The 17,056-nt window shown below is 47.2% G+C and overlaps 10 protein-coding genes across 10 annotated transcripts; 1 reads left to right on the forward strand and 9 right to left on the reverse strand.

Moving 5' to 3' along the window:
* Window positions 1–12: 12 nt before the first annotated feature.
* F5147DRAFT_562621 (major facilitator superfamily domain-containing protein) lies at window positions 13–2,179 on the reverse strand (the record flags this gene model as incomplete). The annotated part of the gene is made up of 8 exons (XM_041430628.1): window positions 13–540; window positions 597–670; window positions 720–891; window positions 939–1,032; window positions 1,092–1,151; window positions 1,198–1,681; window positions 1,728–1,918; window positions 1,977–2,179. The coding sequence occupies 8 exons, from the start codon at window positions 2,177–2,179 to the stop codon at window positions 13–15; spliced, it is 1,806 nt and encodes a 601-aa protein (XP_041300288.1).
* Window positions 2,180–2,514: 335 nt separating this feature from the next.
* On the reverse strand, window positions 2,515–3,569 carry F5147DRAFT_663732 (uncharacterized protein). Its single transcript, XM_041434920.1, has 3 exons — window positions 3,176–3,569; window positions 2,980–3,121; window positions 2,515–2,929 (listed from the first exon to the last, which is right to left on the reverse strand). The coding sequence occupies exons 1-3, from the start codon at window positions 3,316–3,318 to the stop codon at window positions 2,666–2,668; spliced, it is 549 nt and encodes a 182-aa protein (XP_041300289.1). The 5' UTR covers window positions 3,319–3,569; the 3' UTR covers window positions 2,515–2,665.
* Window positions 3,570–3,779: 210 nt separating this feature from the next.
* F5147DRAFT_741796 (GAMM1 protein) lies at window positions 3,780–5,151 on the reverse strand (the record flags this gene model as incomplete). Its single annotated transcript, XM_041439502.1, has 8 exons — window positions 3,780–3,835; window positions 3,894–4,134; window positions 4,185–4,358; window positions 4,407–4,559; window positions 4,606–4,693; window positions 4,742–4,913; window positions 4,966–5,053; window positions 5,104–5,151. The coding sequence occupies 8 exons, from the start codon at window positions 5,149–5,151 to the stop codon at window positions 3,780–3,782; spliced, it is 1,020 nt and encodes a 339-aa protein (XP_041300290.1).
* A 623-nt stretch (window positions 5,152–5,774) lies between these two features.
* F5147DRAFT_766792 (uncharacterized protein) lies at window positions 5,775–6,281 on the reverse strand (the record flags this gene model as incomplete). Its single annotated transcript, XM_041440808.1, has 2 exons — window positions 5,775–6,179; window positions 6,231–6,281. The coding sequence occupies 2 exons, from the start codon at window positions 6,279–6,281 to the stop codon at window positions 5,775–5,777; spliced, it is 456 nt and encodes a 151-aa protein (XP_041300291.1).
* Window positions 6,282–6,378: 97 nt separating this feature from the next.
* On the forward strand, window positions 6,379–7,823 carry F5147DRAFT_663744 (uncharacterized protein). The gene is made up of 3 exons (XM_041434921.1): window positions 6,379–6,410; window positions 6,457–7,104; window positions 7,167–7,823. Exons 2-3 carry the CDS (start codon window positions 6,495–6,497, stop codon window positions 7,739–7,741), a joined length of 1,185 nt encoding a protein of 394 aa, XP_041300292.1. The 5' UTR covers window positions 6,379–6,410; window positions 6,457–6,494; the 3' UTR covers window positions 7,742–7,823.
* Window positions 7,824–8,974, reverse strand: F5147DRAFT_663747 (uncharacterized protein). Its single transcript, XM_041434922.1, has 5 exons — window positions 8,674–8,974; window positions 8,587–8,623; window positions 8,514–8,534; window positions 8,378–8,461; window positions 7,824–8,321 (listed from the first exon to the last, which is right to left on the reverse strand). Exons 1-5 carry the CDS (start codon window positions 8,904–8,906, stop codon window positions 7,908–7,910), a joined length of 789 nt encoding a protein of 262 aa, XP_041300293.1. The 5' UTR covers window positions 8,907–8,974; the 3' UTR covers window positions 7,824–7,907.
* Window positions 8,975–9,070: 96 nt separating this feature from the next.
* On the reverse strand, window positions 9,071–10,661 carry F5147DRAFT_624678 (PUA-like domain-containing protein). Its single transcript, XM_041432658.1, has 11 exons — window positions 10,251–10,661; window positions 10,147–10,200; window positions 10,063–10,092; window positions 9,910–10,005; window positions 9,844–9,860; window positions 9,756–9,796; window positions 9,647–9,709; window positions 9,515–9,597; window positions 9,426–9,459; window positions 9,317–9,376; window positions 9,071–9,261 (listed from the first exon to the last, which is right to left on the reverse strand). Exons 1-11 carry the CDS (start codon window positions 10,610–10,612, stop codon window positions 9,199–9,201), a joined length of 903 nt encoding a protein of 300 aa, XP_041300294.1. The 5' UTR covers window positions 10,613–10,661; the 3' UTR covers window positions 9,071–9,198.
* F5147DRAFT_663757 (uncharacterized protein) lies at window positions 10,643–12,839 on the reverse strand. The gene is made up of 10 exons (XM_041434923.1): window positions 12,631–12,839; window positions 12,540–12,565; window positions 12,326–12,492; window positions 11,937–12,279; window positions 11,832–11,885; window positions 11,458–11,780; window positions 11,388–11,400; window positions 11,188–11,337; window positions 11,029–11,130; window positions 10,643–10,972 (listed from the first exon to the last, which is right to left on the reverse strand). The coding sequence occupies exons 1-10, from the start codon at window positions 12,666–12,668 to the stop codon at window positions 10,797–10,799; spliced, it is 1,392 nt and encodes a 463-aa protein (XP_041300295.1). The 5' UTR covers window positions 12,669–12,839; the 3' UTR covers window positions 10,643–10,796.
* On the reverse strand, window positions 12,840–14,365 carry F5147DRAFT_663758 (uncharacterized protein). Its single transcript, XM_041434924.1, has 4 exons — window positions 14,318–14,365; window positions 13,664–14,252; window positions 13,062–13,612; window positions 12,840–13,005 (listed from the first exon to the last, which is right to left on the reverse strand). Exons 2-4 carry the CDS (start codon window positions 14,175–14,177, stop codon window positions 12,988–12,990), a joined length of 1,083 nt encoding a protein of 360 aa, XP_041300296.1. The 5' UTR covers window positions 14,178–14,252; window positions 14,318–14,365; the 3' UTR covers window positions 12,840–12,987.
* Window positions 14,366–14,504: 139 nt separating this feature from the next.
* Window positions 14,505–17,036, reverse strand: F5147DRAFT_663762 (Mpp10 protein). The gene is made up of 6 exons (XM_041434925.1): window positions 16,822–17,036; window positions 16,028–16,759; window positions 15,609–15,977; window positions 15,049–15,554; window positions 14,708–14,995; window positions 14,505–14,634 (listed from the first exon to the last, which is right to left on the reverse strand). The coding sequence occupies exons 1-5, from the start codon at window positions 16,964–16,966 to the stop codon at window positions 14,714–14,716; spliced, it is 2,034 nt and encodes a 677-aa protein (XP_041300297.1). The 5' UTR covers window positions 16,967–17,036; the 3' UTR covers window positions 14,505–14,634; window positions 14,708–14,713.
* Window positions 17,037–17,056: the final 20 nt, after the last annotated feature.

Consider the following 17,056-nt stretch of genomic DNA (forward strand, 5'->3'; position numbering starts at 1 on the left):
TCACGTGGACTATTATAAATCTCTTTCTTGTCCCGACCGGAGCCTCAGCCACGCAGTGCTCAAAAACAGTATCCAAGCGCTGCCAATAATCACGGCGCAAAGACACACAAAAATACGACCCCTCCTTATCTCAGAGTGTCGATAAACCCCTTGAGGAGGACAAGAAGAGGGGAAACAACTGGCCCCAGAATCTGCTCTGTGCCGGCGACCAAGTAGAGGCTTTCTTGGATCTTGAGAACACAACGGTCCGATTTCTGAAGCCAGGATATCTCCTTCGCCCCCGGTGAAGGTTGACTCTTCTGATTCACGTTCGGCATCTTCTTCATCCCCGACTGTGTTCTCAATAGTCTCTGCTGCCTGCCTCCGCCGACTATCAAGATGCGATAGACCGATGATGCCCAGTAGTTGCAAAACATTGAAAGCGAAAAACACGTTCAACAACTGCTGAGTTGTGCACTGGCCGCCTTTTTTGACTCGTTGATCACCGTCCAAAACAAGGCCAGCTATGGTTTGGAAAATTGTTGCGCCTGTTTGTTCCATCTGAAACATCAAGCTCATAGCTCAGATAAGGACACTGGACTGAATAAACGATTTACGCTTTTGTGCACACCGAGAGTAGTTGATACAAACTTGAACGGGACCAGCTGAGGGACCAAGACCACAAGGAGTACTAAAACATGTCGAATGAATGATGATTAAATAGTGCAATACTGACTCACAAGGGGAGAAGCCAATGCCAATCGCGAAGGCGGCAACTGCAGGGGAAGGTGTTCCCGTCCACGCTGGTGGAAGAACAAGCCATGCATATCCAAACAACGTCAATACAGATGACAGCGTGAACATGCGAAGTACAGCTTGCGGGTGCTTCATCCGATCTACCATGAATCCGGTCTGACTTGGTGTTGGTCAAGGTTATGGAGCAATACGAATGCACTTACGACGGGATACAAGAGTATGCTCCCAACCAGAAGGTAGGAAGCTTGTGTACTGGCAGTGTGCTCCGTCAATCCATATCTCTTTTCAAAAATGTTGCTAAAGGTCGCACAAAGAACGTCATGAGTCACGAAAGATATCCTGATATGCAGACTCACGCTGCCAAATGGGTGAAAGGGGCCCATATAGTGCCACAGAGGATGTTTAGCCCTATATAACTGCGAAAGGTCAGCACAAGTCGTGGGTTCTAGTTTTGTCACGCACGCCCAGAAGATATCTCCAAGCTTTGGAATATCTTTGAACCTGATGTGGCGTTTTTTTGCAACTTTTTCCAGTGCCTGCGCCTCGGAGAGATCGTACAGGGAGCGGCGCCTCGCCTCACTTCGTATCTCGGAAGCCTCTAGTAAGACGGTGCCGGAACCCCGTATAAGCCACTTCGAGGATGCCATGTAGACCAGGTTGATGAGAAGGGAAAGAGCAGCTAGGAATGTGGACGCGTAGAACGGTGCGTGGCGCCCAAAACGCTCCGCAAGAGGGAGGGAAGTTCGCGCTGAAATAAATGACGCCAATTTGCCGGCTACAAGACCCAGTGCCATTGAGACACCGAGCCCGTGTGATTTAAAGAATCGCACGATAATGGACTCCTGCACAACAGCAAGAGGACTAACTCCAAATCCGAACACGAACAATCCAAATACCATCAACCGAACGTCTCCTTTTATGTCGCCAACCAGTAGTAAAACCTGGCCTAGAAAGGGATGGGAAAGTGCGTAGCATGAACAAATACTACTTACCAATAAATATGACACCAGTAGCAATGATACTAGTGAGCGTTGTACCAAGTTTACTCGCCATCAGGCCCCCGACTAGAGGTGTCCATGTACTGTTTAAACTGAATGCAGAAATCAACAGACTAAATTCCGTGTTGGATGTGTTAATCTCTCGCGCAAGTCGAGATTTCAGTGGCCCTAGTGTATATGACGCGCTGTTAAATGGGGAACAGTAAATGGTGGATGGAATGGAAGAATGGAAGAAAAACGCACTAGTGACTACCGACGCTGAGAGAACATGCGCACAGTAAAGCCAACATCCGAACAATGGACGCCCTCGTTGGAGAGATAGCATCCCCCCTCCCTACAAGTTCCTCATCACGCTGCCTGGTGGAGGTAGAGTTTATATGTGGTTCTGTGTAGCTACGACTTGGAATCGAGATGTAAAGTTCTCTGCTTTGAGGTCGCTGGGTCATTTTGTGAAAGTTGTACGTTAGATCGCCGACGCTCTTATCTGATAAGCTTGGATGACGTAACCTTAACTCTGACTCCACAACTATCGTCCCTAAAACGGTTGTTCCCTGACCTGGATTTGAGTTTCTGATTTGCAAGTATCGGTCTCAACACGTATGAAGTTAACGCACACGTCTGGATCAGACCAAAGCTACGGAAAGGACCTGGATTGTTTGTAGTCTGTGAGCTCCATGGTGTGGCCAACGCATAGCTTATCCATATATGATCGTGGATGTACTTTAACGTAACCGAAAATTTTATCAATCGCTTAGACTGACTCGATAACTTATGAGCATACCAGACGTATTAGTAGCCCGGGCATAAATCCCGATTAACACCACACCGCACACTATTTCGAGCTACCTCCAAAACCCACTTCCTGCTTTACAACCAATCTCCTAGACATAAAAGCTCGAGTTCTGGTAAGGGCGGCACCGATCATCAACCTGTCACATCCCCGGCTTATACTCTGCACTCACATATCCTCGCTTGCTCGTTCGTACCCACATGCATGTCGCAAAGAGTGTGAGGACGCAGAGTACAAATAGTACCCAGCCGACTGCTTCGACTGTTAGCGTTTCTCGACAGCTGGATACACTCAGCTCCTGTGGCGAATCGCATGGCAAGACCCCGTTAACGGATGGGGAGCTATTGAGTATCCAATTACAGTTGCCCCCAGTCCGCGTGTTATGCATCATGCCAGCTGCAGCGCCCTGTCCACCCGGATTAAACTGTGGGTGTTTTATACCATAAGATGTCTTACCCAAAGTGCCGAAGTGATAGCAAGCCAGATGATGGAACTTGCTATGCTGGCAAGAAAGTGCACAGCACCATCAACAATCCACAGCATATAAGCTGCCCCGAATAACGTGGTCCACACGGCGTTGAATTCGAAGAGTATTAAGCTGAATGCATCCTACGTTAGCAGGACTCCCTTTCAAGGTAGAAAACAGACTTACAGTGAATGATAACGAGCGCTAGGCCAATTACGACTCTGATTTCCAACGCTGATAAGGTATGCAGTGAGACCCAGCTCAGCCATAGCACACATAGTGATGAGGATGAAAAGGAAAGGGTGGTAATGGGCTTTGATGTAAGGCATCGTTCAACGGTGTCAAAAAAAAAAGAGAGTCAAAGCTTCTAGATAGCAAAATACGGGTTGGAAGTGAGAAGGGCAGACCAAACTAATAGTGGCCACCCTGAACCTTTGCGCGCGTTCCATTCGTGGCCCCCACGCAGCTGCGAGACATGCGAAGAACACGAGGGCGACTATTGCCGGATGTGTTCAAATACCACACATCTTATTCGGGTAGGCTCTGGATGAAAACGTGTCTGCAGCAAGTTAATTGTAACACGGAAAGAAATCTCACCGATACGCCGACGGCAACTTTAATTACGTAGGATCGGATGCTGTTTCGAACACTAAATGGTCTCCGCTCTTTTCACCAAAGAACATTTCATCTGGTCTACATATCAGCTACCTTGTATAACGGCAATTTAAACTCGCGGGACATATAAAAACGGACTACCGAGATCATGGAGATTCCTTGAAAGCGAGATCGATTACATCTTAAGTGCCAATTTTGCTAGGTTCAAAGCGCCTTCTTTCGTCTTGTTCCCTGAAACAAATACCAGAGATCAGCTCCGATGCAGCTGCACCACTGATGCTTCACCTACCTCCAATAAACCCTGATGCGTGCACGAATATGCATCCGTCGACACCGCTTACTTTTGACAGCTCATCATCACGCACGCCTCTCCACTTCTCGGGAAGCGCCTTTCGACTGTCAAAGCTCTCAGGAGAGACAGGGACTGCCTGAATACGCCAGTTTCCCCCAGTCTCGTCAGGGTATATCACATAAAATGGAAGTTCATCTTCGGAGACACCCTGTTCAGCCTCAAGTTCAAACAAATGCTCCTGTCAGATGTCAGAATCTAGTGAAAGGTCGTGATCGACAACAATATAACCTTCCATGGAGCAAATTGCTCAAATAATATGATCTTTCCGCTGGCATCGATATTCTGGCGCGATGAGAGCCCAGCCAATACCAAATCTCGTGCAGGCAACCATGCATTGGCATAGTAGTCAAGCCTGCCGAGGAACTCACCCCCAGCCAGCTGCGACGCTTTCAAGAACAGGGCCTAGACAGTTCAGCGAGGTGTGTCACAAGTAAAGACGCAGGCACTAACATCCACTTTCTCAGACTCTGTAGACTCATTCCAACGAGGATTAAGCCATCCAACTCTACTCGATAGATCGGTGCGGTTGCGGTATTTCGGTTGTTCTTGGGAAGAGTATTGCGAAATCCCATTGTCAATTGCATCCAGAGCCTCAATAAACTCCTGCAGATAGTTGGAAAGATGTGTTTTTCGCTGAGCGACTGCATACCTTGTACATTTTTAACCATAGCGTGTCAACTTTCTTGTCGCTCGGTTCCAGCCCTGCCGCATTAGCAACGACTTCCTTTCCAAAATGCCTTTATGAAGGTGTTAGGTACCTCCAGAAGAAAGCAAAAGTTCCATACTTGTAGATGAGACCTGCAGATGACAGTTTAGTGCTAAAGCCATGACCGAACACCTCCGTAAAACCACGTTGATGGTGATCGAATCGGCGTTTGCTTTCATCGTATATAGCTCCCACATCAACTACTATGTCACAACCATCGAGGACAGCTGGGTCCCTTGTACGTTTTAGGCCTTGATAATCACTTGTGAAGGTGAGCACTGATGAAAAATCTGACATACTCACTTGCATCTTTATAGGCGTCCGTCTGACGCAAAAGAAAGACTGCCAGTGCTTCATCACAATGGAAGGTGCCATTATGAGTGCCTATAGTCTATCCAGGCGCTGGAGATGAAGATACATCCTGCAAGTGATCGAACGAACCTTAACATCCATTCTCTGCTTTTTGGTAGCGGGCCCTGTTTGTGACATAACTGTCCTGCTACTCAGCTTGCGATCCAGGCGAAATAGGTAGGCCAAAGTAATGGTCGATGAACGTACGCTAGGGATGACCTTGTTTACCAAGGTCATAAAAGATGGGCAGTAGGTGCGAGTGAAGAACAAACACTCCGATCGATTAATATTGACGTGCTTACGCAAAATCAAGCGCTCGTCGAAATCTCGAATTCTTATTTAATTATCAGTGTGTTATCGAAGCAGCAGCCCTGCAGACTCAGTCAGAAGTGTGTACTTTGATAACTTGTTCGACCTGGCCCAAGTACTGATACGTAACTCGATTTCGGCACCATATAATCGTCCCATCTAGAATTAGTCAAAAGACCAGGTCATTACAGTATGCTAGTACTGTACTCGGTCCAAGACAGTCCAGATATAATAAAGTGTCAATGAACGGTAGGCATGCGAGGATATATGCGAAATATGCAAAAGTACAGTTCCATTAGCAAACCCTAAAAGCAAACTGGTTTGTCCATGTTCAATAAAGAGAGCTTGAAGAGAGCTAGACGGAATATCCTAAGTATGTTTGGCAGCCAGGGTCACGTCATACGGATATATAAACATACGAACAGTGTGCAGTGTTGAAACCGTTTTATCCTCTAAAGCAAAACCAATGCTCCTCCGGCGAGAAAGACGACAGCTCCGAGAATGTTTGTACTGCGCAAGGCCTGTGCGCCTGCAATATAGCCATCTGGAGGGCCGTATATTCCACCTGACGCTGATGCTCCTGGACTTGGGGCACCGTTGGGACCACCATCTGCTCCAGCAATGGTAGACGCTGCAGTGGGTAGATTGCTGGAGGCGATTGATGTGGTGGTCCCGTTGTTGGTACCGCTGGTTATTGCTGAAGAAGAGTTGCCAGAGGCAGAAACTGTAGCGGACGCTGTGGGAGCGGGAGTGATAGTGAAAACTGTGATCTGTGTTACTGTGCTAGTTTGGCGATTCGAGCCGAGAGTCTCTTCCACTGTGGTGGAAGTTGAGAGCTGAACACCACTCTGCGATGACTAACGCTGGGGTGAGCTTGACAGGGAAACGAGAAGTAACTAACTGCGAACCTGGGCAAGTGAGAGCAGAGGTAAAGCCAGAAGAAAAGAAAGTAGATACATCGCTAAAGGACGAGAGCGACGATGGTTGCGGGACGGTGAGAGAAAGAGACTGTGAGTAACACAAGACACTGTCTGACACAGGCAGTACCTGGGTGAGAAGGGGGGTCGAGGGGGGTCGTTTTTTATGTCCCTTGTTATAATGAGATCAAAAACAAAAAATGTGATTTCCATCTTACCATCGACCAACATCGATTCATTGATTGACCATCGACTATGTTCCCAATTCAATCGCATACCGTACACCTCGTTTTGCAATACATATCACCCCCCTCTGAGTTAACTCAACCCCTGCCACCTCATTTATTGTCTAGATCATTGCTTCAGCGACATCATTTCCTTCAGATCTCACCTGATAATCCTCTAGAGTATCTATGTTGGCCTGCTTCTCAAAGTGCCCGTGCTATCGAGCTTCTCAACATCTTCTCATCCCCTGGAGATCAGCCAGGCCAATATTACGTTCGGTACACCTCAGATTCAGAGCACACTTATGCTCATGTTCAGGTCGTATCTCATGAGCAGGGTGTCCGCCTCCTTTTTGAGTGGGATGACGAAGACGGATGGAAGTATCATGACACTCAGCTGATGCCTTTCCCACCCACTTCACGCTCTGCGTTACATCCACCAACAACTGCAGCGGAACAGGCGCGTGAACGTTTCCCCTCAGTGGCTCGTGGTTTGCTAGATGATGAAGATCGCTATTGGAACGCATACAATGCCCCGCTGCATGAATCATTTTCCGCTTTAGCACCTCGCAGTATATTTAAGGAAGGTTCGGCCGATGGAACAGAAGATGCTTATTGGGCACGGTATTCATCAGTACAAGGTGGTGTTTCTTTCTTTCCAAGCTTGGTATTTTTACCTTGCCTGACATCTTTTCTATCCTAGGATCTGCTGATTCCACGGTGCCCTCGCCCCTACCGAACCACCGGAAACTAGAAACTGCGCTTCCGACGTATTATACACAGCAAGAAGAAGCTATACCCATACCAGCTGATACTATACATTCTTTGCCGCTGCCCGACAGTAAGTTTGGGCCGCCATCGCCTACTGTATTGGCACATCTCCTTAATATTATCTCCCCACGCAAAGACATACACACGCACACGTCAAACGAACCATCGTCAACTTTCGACCGTGATAGCCCGTCACCACCCTCAACTTTGGATCATTCGGACCTTGAGACCCCCGTGTCTGGGAATCCCGGTCAATATGCCCACGTTGCTCAACCCGTGAAAATCACGTTAAATGACATGTCATATTCTAACGGGCGGCATGCAGGGAACGGACACGCAGACGAAGAGGACGACGAATTTTCTGTTGAAGAGGACAAGGCAGTGACTGAAAGTATAAAGGGCATATACTACCTGTGGAAGGCGAGGAAGTTGAACCAACCAGACGAAGAGAGCAGTGACGCATTCCTACGCATTGTCCAAGCGGCCGTAACTCAGCCATGTCCATGATTGTTGGTTTAGTATTCTTGAGCTACATGTTTACACGCCTTATTGACGGGTACATGATGTACATCATTGCACTACCTCTAGATCACACCTATAAGTGGTAAAAAGATTTATACAAGAACATGGTGCGTATTCAAAGCGGGCGTTTGAAGAAGGGCATAAATATCTATTATTCCGAAGACAATGCTGCACAAGCTTGGAGCAGTGAACCAAATTCAATCAGCCCAAGATTAATTTGTGCAAGGATTTGAGGATTATCGGAGCTAAAAGTAGGGAGAGGAGATGGAGTGGATGAAGTTGTAGTCGGTAGGGGAGCTGAAGTCATAGGTGTGGTTGTGGCTACGGGGGTGCTCGTAGTTGTGAGGGTGGATGTGGGTGTGGGAGTACTTGATGAGGTGGTAGTAGGTGGCGTCCAAGTACTAGTGGAAGACCGTTGGGTCGTCGTGGACGGCAGAAGCGTGGACGAGGTAGAAGCACTAGTGCCATAACTCCACGATCCAGACAATTCTCCAACGCTGGTTGGTGCGAAGAACTCAAAAAGACCCTGACTAAAGTCCAGTCCCCCGCAAGGACATCCAAGGCACTGTAGAATTGTGTCACTTGAATGCTCCGCAAAGCAGTAATTGGCAAAAAAAATACCTCGTCCACAATCTGGGCCTGCACCGACTTGTCATCCACGGTGATAGTTATCGTTTGGAAGCAATGGCTACCTCCAGCAAAATCCTTCGTTGTATTTAAGTTTTAGGTTATGCGGTCAGAAACCGGTAGAACTTACACATGAGCTCTGCGCAACGATCTGAATGAATGTGAAGTGATGATCAACAGTAACCAGAGGATAGAAAACATACATAGTCGCTAGGACCATTGAAACCTCCGCAAGCACCACTGGTTGTGCAATTAGTGAGGGTCTTTGATGGATTGCAGGTCTTACTTACTTGCCATCTTGAAAATAAGTAAATGTATCTCTCTTTGATATTTTCGTATCTCTCGACTGATTGACAGAGGTATCGAAAGCCCGGGGCTGGTCGTTACCACTTAGGGCGCGTACGTGTGCCAACCTGCGCGAGCGGTCATGTACGGACGACTGGACCCCACTATAGCCGATTACTTGGGAGGATAAAAACGAAAGAGCACACAAAGCGACAGACAGGTAATGAAAGGAGTGCATTTTATCAATGAATGTTTAGTTTATTACCGCAAAACACGAAAACATGAAGGTGGAAGAGAGTCAACGTTTCAACCTTGAAATTTCAAGACTAATCATTTTTTACTTATATAAAGTCACACACTATAGCGTTTCAAATTTCAGGAACCGACTTTTTTTTTTATCAATTCAGCATCAGCAAATGCTTGATGTAATACTAGCAAGTTGACGAGATAATGCAGGAGATAGTAAGTACAATATGATTTATCTACATCAGAAGTGAGCACGATATGGTCATTAGATGGTTGGGGTATATTCATTCATCAAATTCATCATCACCGCCATCGTTCACAGGGATAGCCTCTTGTCCTGGCATTCGCTAGTGTGAACCGCTATTAGGTGTGGACTGATGACCGGAAATGCAGAATACTTACGACGAACGCAAATTTGCATACGAGGAAACCCCCCTTATTGAGCCCTTTTTCAATCCACGCCTACGACATTAGTGATAAGGAAACAGTGGCTATCGACCAAGGAACACACCTTTTTGACAAGATACAGGCCATCATAGCGATACCTATTAATAGAGTTGCAATTAACGAAGAAGTTGGCGAAATATAAACGAAACAGACCCCTCTGACGGCGCGTACTTTGACCTGGCCTTCCCTTTGAAGCCCCGGATCACACGGACAGGTTTCAGAGTGTCAACAGATTTCTGTAAAGAATGGATCAACTAGAAATCAAGCGCCACCTTCCCTATTTACCTGGAGGGCTGCGTTGTTTCTATCCTCGAAAGTCTGATCACTGCTTTGAGGAGCCGTTCGAAGCTTTTCGAAGATTAGCCTGATCAAACTGATTGGTGATTATACCTACATTCTTGGGTGCTGTCTTTGTTCCCTTCAAATCCCTACCGCCTAAGAAAGGTGAGGACATCTCAGCTGCTCTACCACAACACACGTACCAGAACCGGTGAATGTGCTGGATCGCTGTGAGTCGTTGTTTCTTGCACGCTTATATCACGACTCACAATGCGTATCCTTCGTCTACATCATCATCATATCCTCCTGAAAGTGCGATCGAGTATGCACCATTTGGACCTGGTGCAATACCCGAGACCCAAGGGCTATAAGATTGATTAACTCGAGGGTGCCCATTCGAAAAGGAGAGGGGAAAGTCTTACGCATGGACAGACGCGGTTGAACAATCTTCTCTAGTACACCAAGTGAGCCGATATCCGTGCCAAGAATTACCAAGTCATCTTCACCTTGTTGCCCACCATGTCCCCACCTCTACGTCGGGTATGTGACCGTACATGTGACTACGCAAAATTACACAATTAGCTTGAAGAAAGGGAACAGGGCTACTGACGGGTCATATGTTCTCTTTGATTTTACCTGGCCAACTTTGACCTTTTGAGCCCGTTTGAATGTGATCGGTTCCGGGACCCCGCGGTCTTGTTCCTGCTTGTAATCGACTGTTTTACCAGCAAGACGAGAGCTTCTTCGCGCGCCCCCTGGTTCATTACTATCATCTGCTAAACGAGAAGCTTTCTTGGGCGGTTCCTCGAGCTCGTCGCTTTCGGGCGAGGGGGACTTCCGTTTCTTGGCTGCCACTTTTTTCCTTAAGTTCTCTTTCGGCTCAATTTTGGGTTTGAGGGGGTCGATACCCAGGCCATTAAGGATAGCTTTGTTGCGTGCAATGTTCTGCTCTCGCTCTTTTGCATAGGACATAGTGGTTGGTTAGTTGAACAGTGAAAGTGGGCGGAAGCGAATACGCTCATTGCAACTTGGAATAAAATCGTGTCACCCACGTGACCGCGTTTCATGCTATAGCTAAGCGACATGTATGTAATAGTATTAGATTTATAGACATACTACAATTCAGCGTAGCGGGATCTAGTAATCTACATATGGATCACCGAGTGCCTTGTGGCACAAAGGGTGATATGGTGGCGAAATTGCTGAGGTCAACTGGGCTCATCGGAGGAGTCGGAGTTCCATCTGTCTGCCCGCTGACGTTGCTGCTCTGGGCTCTAGATGGAGGTCGTCCACTTACGCTTATGCGTTCATTCAGCGGAATATGCATCTCTCCTACATATCACACATTGCGTCAATAGCGTAATTGATGGATGACACGAAGAGCTCACTCCCGATGAATTTGCATTTGCCTTGTTTCCTGTAGCCACATTTAGACCCTCTGGGGCAGTAGTGTCCAGAAGGGCAACTTTTGCCGAAAGGACAAGGTTGGTCTGGATGTGCAGAAGACTGAGATTTCCATCCATGGAGAACAACCAGGCGTGACGCACTCTTATTAAAGACGGGGCAAGGAGATTTCTTCGCATTGGCACGAAGCTCGGCGTAATTGTCTGCTGTAAGAAAGTAATCGTGGCCATAGGTGCACTTATCACCTTGCTTGCACACGGACAGATAGAAAAATGTGCAAGGTCGTGGAGTTTCTGTAAAAAAGATCGACATCATGCCCGATGAACAATGACGAACGACCTACGCTTGTTGAGTGGCTGGTCACAGCAAACAATCATTATTAACACGGAATGGTGTAAGCAACAAGGCCCTACCAGAGAAGGATCAAGATATCTGCAGAAGGGCGTGTTCGTAGAAATGACTGGACTCTGCGTTCCAACGAGGAAATTTTTGGGGTTTATCTTCTGTCTGTCATGTTCTTGGGGAGCGAACCCTGTTGGAGGCGTCGACCTCCTGTGTGTATAAGACGAGGGAAGTTTCTTTGTCATGAAGACACCTCCAATATCGAGGTGAGGCAAATCGAAGTGTTGAAGCTCAGCGGCGAGAGTCTTGTATCCACGGAGTAAGACAATTTTTTCCAGCAGGCCCTCGTTTTCAAGGGTACTTAATGTGGAAGTGTATCCATTATCGTGCCCACCTTTGAATCACGTCAGCATCAGCTGAACAAGAACTTGCCTTGAAGATTCACCTCCGAAGAATACACGTGAAGTCTGGGGAAAGCGGGTGAAAACACGAAGACATTCTACCGGGAAGTTAGAAGAAATCAGACGAAAACAAAGCATTATCACATCACCTTTAATCTTCGCATCTGCTGCTTCTTTTCCCCCACCCACATCCACGATAGAGAATAACGGTGAAGCTGAGTTGAAACCCAGCACAAATGCTTCAAATTCTGAAGCACTGCATATACCGTTGTTCACCAGCGTGTCCATCAAGCCGGTTTTATTGCAGTACACAGTCAGCCAAACTTGTCCACGCCCGGAAGATCCAGCGTCAACATCGACCATATAGTCTGTTAACCCTTTGGTTAGCAGCATAGCTGCTTGCCGGCCTCCTGTATGGCCTGACGCAAGTAAGTCTTGGGAGAAAATGTTGCCATCGCCATCAATGAGGCAGAGGAGAAGCGGGTTATCATCCTGCATACAACATCAAGTATTGAAGAATACATATTAGATGACCAACCCTTAATGAGCCAATGTTTTTCTCTAACTTGAGCATTTGTTTTTGTAGATTGCATTTTTCATCTTCGGCAGCCTTGAAAGCCAGCTTCCACACCGATAGTTCTCGTTCCAGTTCGTCGACCCGAATGCGTAGCGTTTGGTTGTCGGTGAGTGTAAGACGAAAGAGGCCTTTTGACAGATTAGTCTTCTCTGTCATGTAATAAAATGCCACGTACTTGACTGTTCTTCGACCAGGCGCTCCCTTAGCACGAAATTAGCATAAATAGGTTTCTGGGACAGTAGAAGTGGAAGGACCCAGGCTCTCACCATTTCTGAAGGTCATTTAAGGTCGCGCATTCTTCCATAGCGCTGGCTCTGGGAGTGCTGACTACCTTTTTTCGTCAATTGTCCTAAGAAGTCCAGTGCAAGATGCTGCGCAGCATGAGAGATGCGCAAAGCAAGTTCCGAATATTATGCCAAGGAACAGGCCTGCAGGTCAGACGACGTAAGAGGCGGAGCATCAAAATCCCTCCTCAGGCTTTATGTAAATGTCAGCCTGGTGGCGTCTCAATATATAACGTGTACAAGGTATAGGGTCCGCTACAGCATTTACGAAAATGTCCATGAATTAAATACAGAAGAGCAGTGAAAGACAGCATCTTGTTGCCAACAGAAAGAGCCATTCTATTTGATGCGTTTGAGCTATTGTTCGGAAATCAGACAAATGATATTGTGACGTGGAAAACATGGCAGCGCACCCTTTCAGTGTTCCTGAACACGTTGTTGTCCAAGGTAGTCGTCTTTTGTTCAATGGTAACAAGTCTCGAGTTTTGCTGATCGAGCTCCTGTCCCATAGCAGTACCCAGTGCCTTCAGGTTTTTGGTGATAGCCGAGATCTCATTCAAGTTGTCGTCCAATTCATCTTCCATCTCGTCATCAGAGGCACCCGCCTCAAATTGATATCTCTTCCGCTGCTCCTTTCTTGTGGCCAGCTGTTCCTCAGTGCGGAATCTGCCTGACCCTCCAGATGTTAGACTTTCTTCATCTTGACGGCCATATGTAGTAGCACGTCCCAAGCGGTTCTGGGTATCTCTGATGTCTTGCATAGCCTTCTCGCGATCTAGCCTTTCATCTTCATACCGCTGCTGAATTTTGTCTTCCTGAGCGGCGCGTTTTGCATCCTTGTTCCAAGTAATGACAGGGCGGAAGATCGAACGATTGAGCTGCTTCAGTTCACCGATCTGATCCTCGGCGCGCAAGGTGTGACCCTTTGAAACATCAAGATGACGCTCAGTGTTAGCGAGTTTCTCTGTCGTGAAACGATCAATGAGAATAAACTACGACTTCAGCCGGATCTCACCAGATTGATCCCCGAGCCTTCCGATGGTGTTTCCCGCAGTCTCTTCCGCTTCCCGAGCAAGCCTCAGTGCATTCCTGGTAGAGTTGACGCTCTCTTGCTTCATGAATCTGGTTTGCTGTTTGATGCCTTCTACATCCTCATCATTCTCCTCCCCAGGAGAGGGTTCTTTGCCTAGCGCGGGGCCATCGAAGTATCGACCAGAACCTGTCTTTCCCTGAGGTTTGTATCCAGCGAACAATTCATTGCGGTTCCGATCTCCCTCGACATCAGGAGCTTTACCCGCAGTGGCACTATAAGCATCATAGTTGTCGTACGAATTCTGTGACTGAGTTCTGGTGCTCATGGCATTATAAGGATCGGGCCCATCGCGACTGGCAACGTAGGTACTGGCGGTGGACTTGTAGCTGGGGAGGGAAGACGTGCTTCGAGATGGACCTCGCGAACCATCTGATGTGGAAACCGCTGACTGGATGGGAGGAATCAAATTTTTCTCCTTACGCTTGAAGAACGACATTCCTTGAAATGCGAGGACAATATTAATGGACTCGGATGATGAAGGGAATCAGAGGTCGAGCACTGCTGCACAGGTGAACAGGTTTAACCAAACCGTAACCAAACCGTAAACTAATAATATAAATTGCCGGCCCGGGAGGTCCCGCTAGTGGCCTCTCTTCTCCAGACGCAATTCATTCCAAGTTTGCCATTAGATGTGGATTTCTAACAGTCAGGTATGTTTCTTGCTTTCGACTATATTCACCATCATCAACGCGACGAAGAACATGTCGGCGCCACAAGTACCGATCTATTGCACATGAATGAATGATCTTTCATCGATCATCTTTCTATCCGATGAGTTGTTTTTGTGTATGTAGTACTTTGCAAATATGCCAATAAAATAATCGATGTTCGTGTATTTTGCTTGGGTTCTCCCGGAAGCAAAATAGGATCCAGTTGAATTTCAAAGAAAACACCTTGAAAAGTTACCGTAAGTAATCTGCGACCGGGGTTAGGAAAACTAGTCTTATCCGATTTCAATGAACATACCAAAAATTAACTCGTTTTTTTGGAGGAGGTTTTTCCTGATTTCGTTTTGGCATACTTGTGAACGCTCTTGTCAAGGGCATCTCGCGTCTTCCTCCTTGCCTTTCTTTCTTTCGCACGTAGCGTTCGCTTTTCCGCGGGTGTAAGTTCGCTACGGGCGCGGAGATCAGAAGATGCTGTTTTGAAAACCTCTTCTGGAGCAAGCATAGAAGACACAGTTTTGCTCGTAGGAAGTGCTGATTCCAAAGTAGCTGCGGAAACGTTGGAGACTGTCGATATAGTAGCTTTCGGCTGTCGGAATTTCAGCGTCATGTCAACATAATGGTAGGGTCCAAAACACGTACCGCTTTTGGAGTGTAATGCGCGTTGCAAAGTGCATCTAGCTTGCTGCATATGCTATCCCAAAGTTTTGTAATTTCGTCGTGCTCCTTCTTGAGCCGACCATCTCTGTCGTCACCTCCCGTACCGCCGTTCTGTGCGACGACGTACTCATCCTCGTAGATTTGAGCAAGTGACTGGGAAGACTTGGTATCCTGGAGCTCAAAGAATCGTGACGGAAGGAAAGGTTTATCGTCGATAGCGCGAATCCGCACGACATCGTCAAATCGGCCATCCTTTATGCGAGCTTTTATTCGCTCTTCCAGACCTTGAACCACAGCTTCAGTGATGACGGGCACCGCTTTCATCGTTCGTTCAAACTCTAAATCTTCTTGCAGCAAAGAATCTTGAGGTCGAGATCTCGATGTGGCTTCCCCCATCAATACCCAGTCCTTCTTAGCAACATTCTCGGCCTCGAGCTCCTTGATCTGTGCTTGCAGTGCTGCCATACGTTTTTCATAAGTGGTCATATCTGCAGCCAGGTTGTGAATGAATGATACCGACAAGAATATGACTGTGGCCTTACTGGAATCTGGTTCATCTTCCTCCGCAAATAAGTCATCCTTCAGTCTTTCAATGGTAGCACGACCTTCGTCGTCTTCATCTTCGTCTTCATCTCCGTCTCCACCTTCATACTCGTCTACAAATGACTCTTCAACCTCGGCGTCCATCATGACCTCGTCCGGATCTTCTAAGTACATGTTCAGTCCACTCTCGTCGTCGGAATCGTCGTCGTCCATCAAACTAGCTACCGGTAGGCCCTTGCCCTTTGCCTTGATGCTCTTCACTCTGACCTGCTCACTAAATCGCACTTTCGACTTTGAGGAAGAGGTATTCGTAATGACTTTCGAACCGGAGCCCCTGGGAGCATCGAAGAAATCTTTGTAGAGCGGTTCTGCGTGTTATGTCAGTTACGCGTAACAAAAAGAGTACAGCACTGCATACCTGCGCCGTCTTCTGAAGCATTGTCATTAGAGTCATAGACGTCATCTATTGGCCTGAAAAGATCAATACTGTCATCTTCGTCGTCATCGTCATCCGATTCTCGTCGTAGTTGGCCACGGGAAACAGCAGTTGCTTCGGCCTCTTCCGTTTCACGATTGAATGCGTCCAAACTGAAGAAATCGTCGTCAAGGTCTGATTTGTGTCTCTTTGCGATTGCACGTTTTATAGAGGGTTTGACGACATCAAGAAGAGATGGATGATGATCTGAATCGTCCTCCTCGTCTTCGGACAGCTCCTCGCGAAGGTCAGTCATTTCTTCTGACCCACCAGTGTCTTCTTCAGAATCGTCCGTGTTCTCCATTTCTTCAGAATCTTCGCTTTCTTCTGATACCTCATCACCTTCTTCGTCCTCCTGATCGTCATACATCCCGTCTGGCGATTCCAAGTCGTCTTCAGTCTCGCCCTCTAGCAGCAGAAGATTACTGCAAAGAGGTGCAGCCCTAAGGTCTAGCTGCTGCCAAATTTGATCTTCATTCATATCCTCGATAAAAAGTGAGGGCAGCGGTGTATTTTTTATAGTGACCTTCTTCGGGGATTCCAGGGCAGGACTTGGACTCCTCTTCCGTTTGGCATTAGCGCGAGTCTGTGATCTCGTCTGTGGTGCTTGAGATTGTTTGAGTGAAGACAGAAGGTTCTCAATATGAGGCAGAGATGCAGGTTCCGACCGCAAAGCTATGAACTACTCAGCCCAGCTGTATCATGTGCAGATATTGAATTGGGTTTGGTTTGCTCACCAAGATCGAATATGAATTTGGTTGCGCGGAGAGCTATGGCTTGTAGCTCAGTAGTGGCAGTTGCCAATGATTCGGGCTTTTCTTGAATGAAAGACGAGAGATCATCAAGCTCTCTCGGCAGAATGACTTGTGATTCGATTTCCATTGCATGCACCAGCAGACCAGGCCTGCACTGAACTTGTACGATCGGTGAAATTTCTGAGTTTCTGACAGACGCCGTCTATTTGTGATTATT

Source organism: Suillus discolor (assembly GCF_016758755.1).
Source record: "Suillus discolor strain FC423 chromosome Unknown F5147scaffold_1, whole genome shotgun sequence".
NCBI lineage: Eukaryota > Fungi > Basidiomycota > Agaricomycetes > Boletales > Suillaceae > Suillus > Suillus discolor.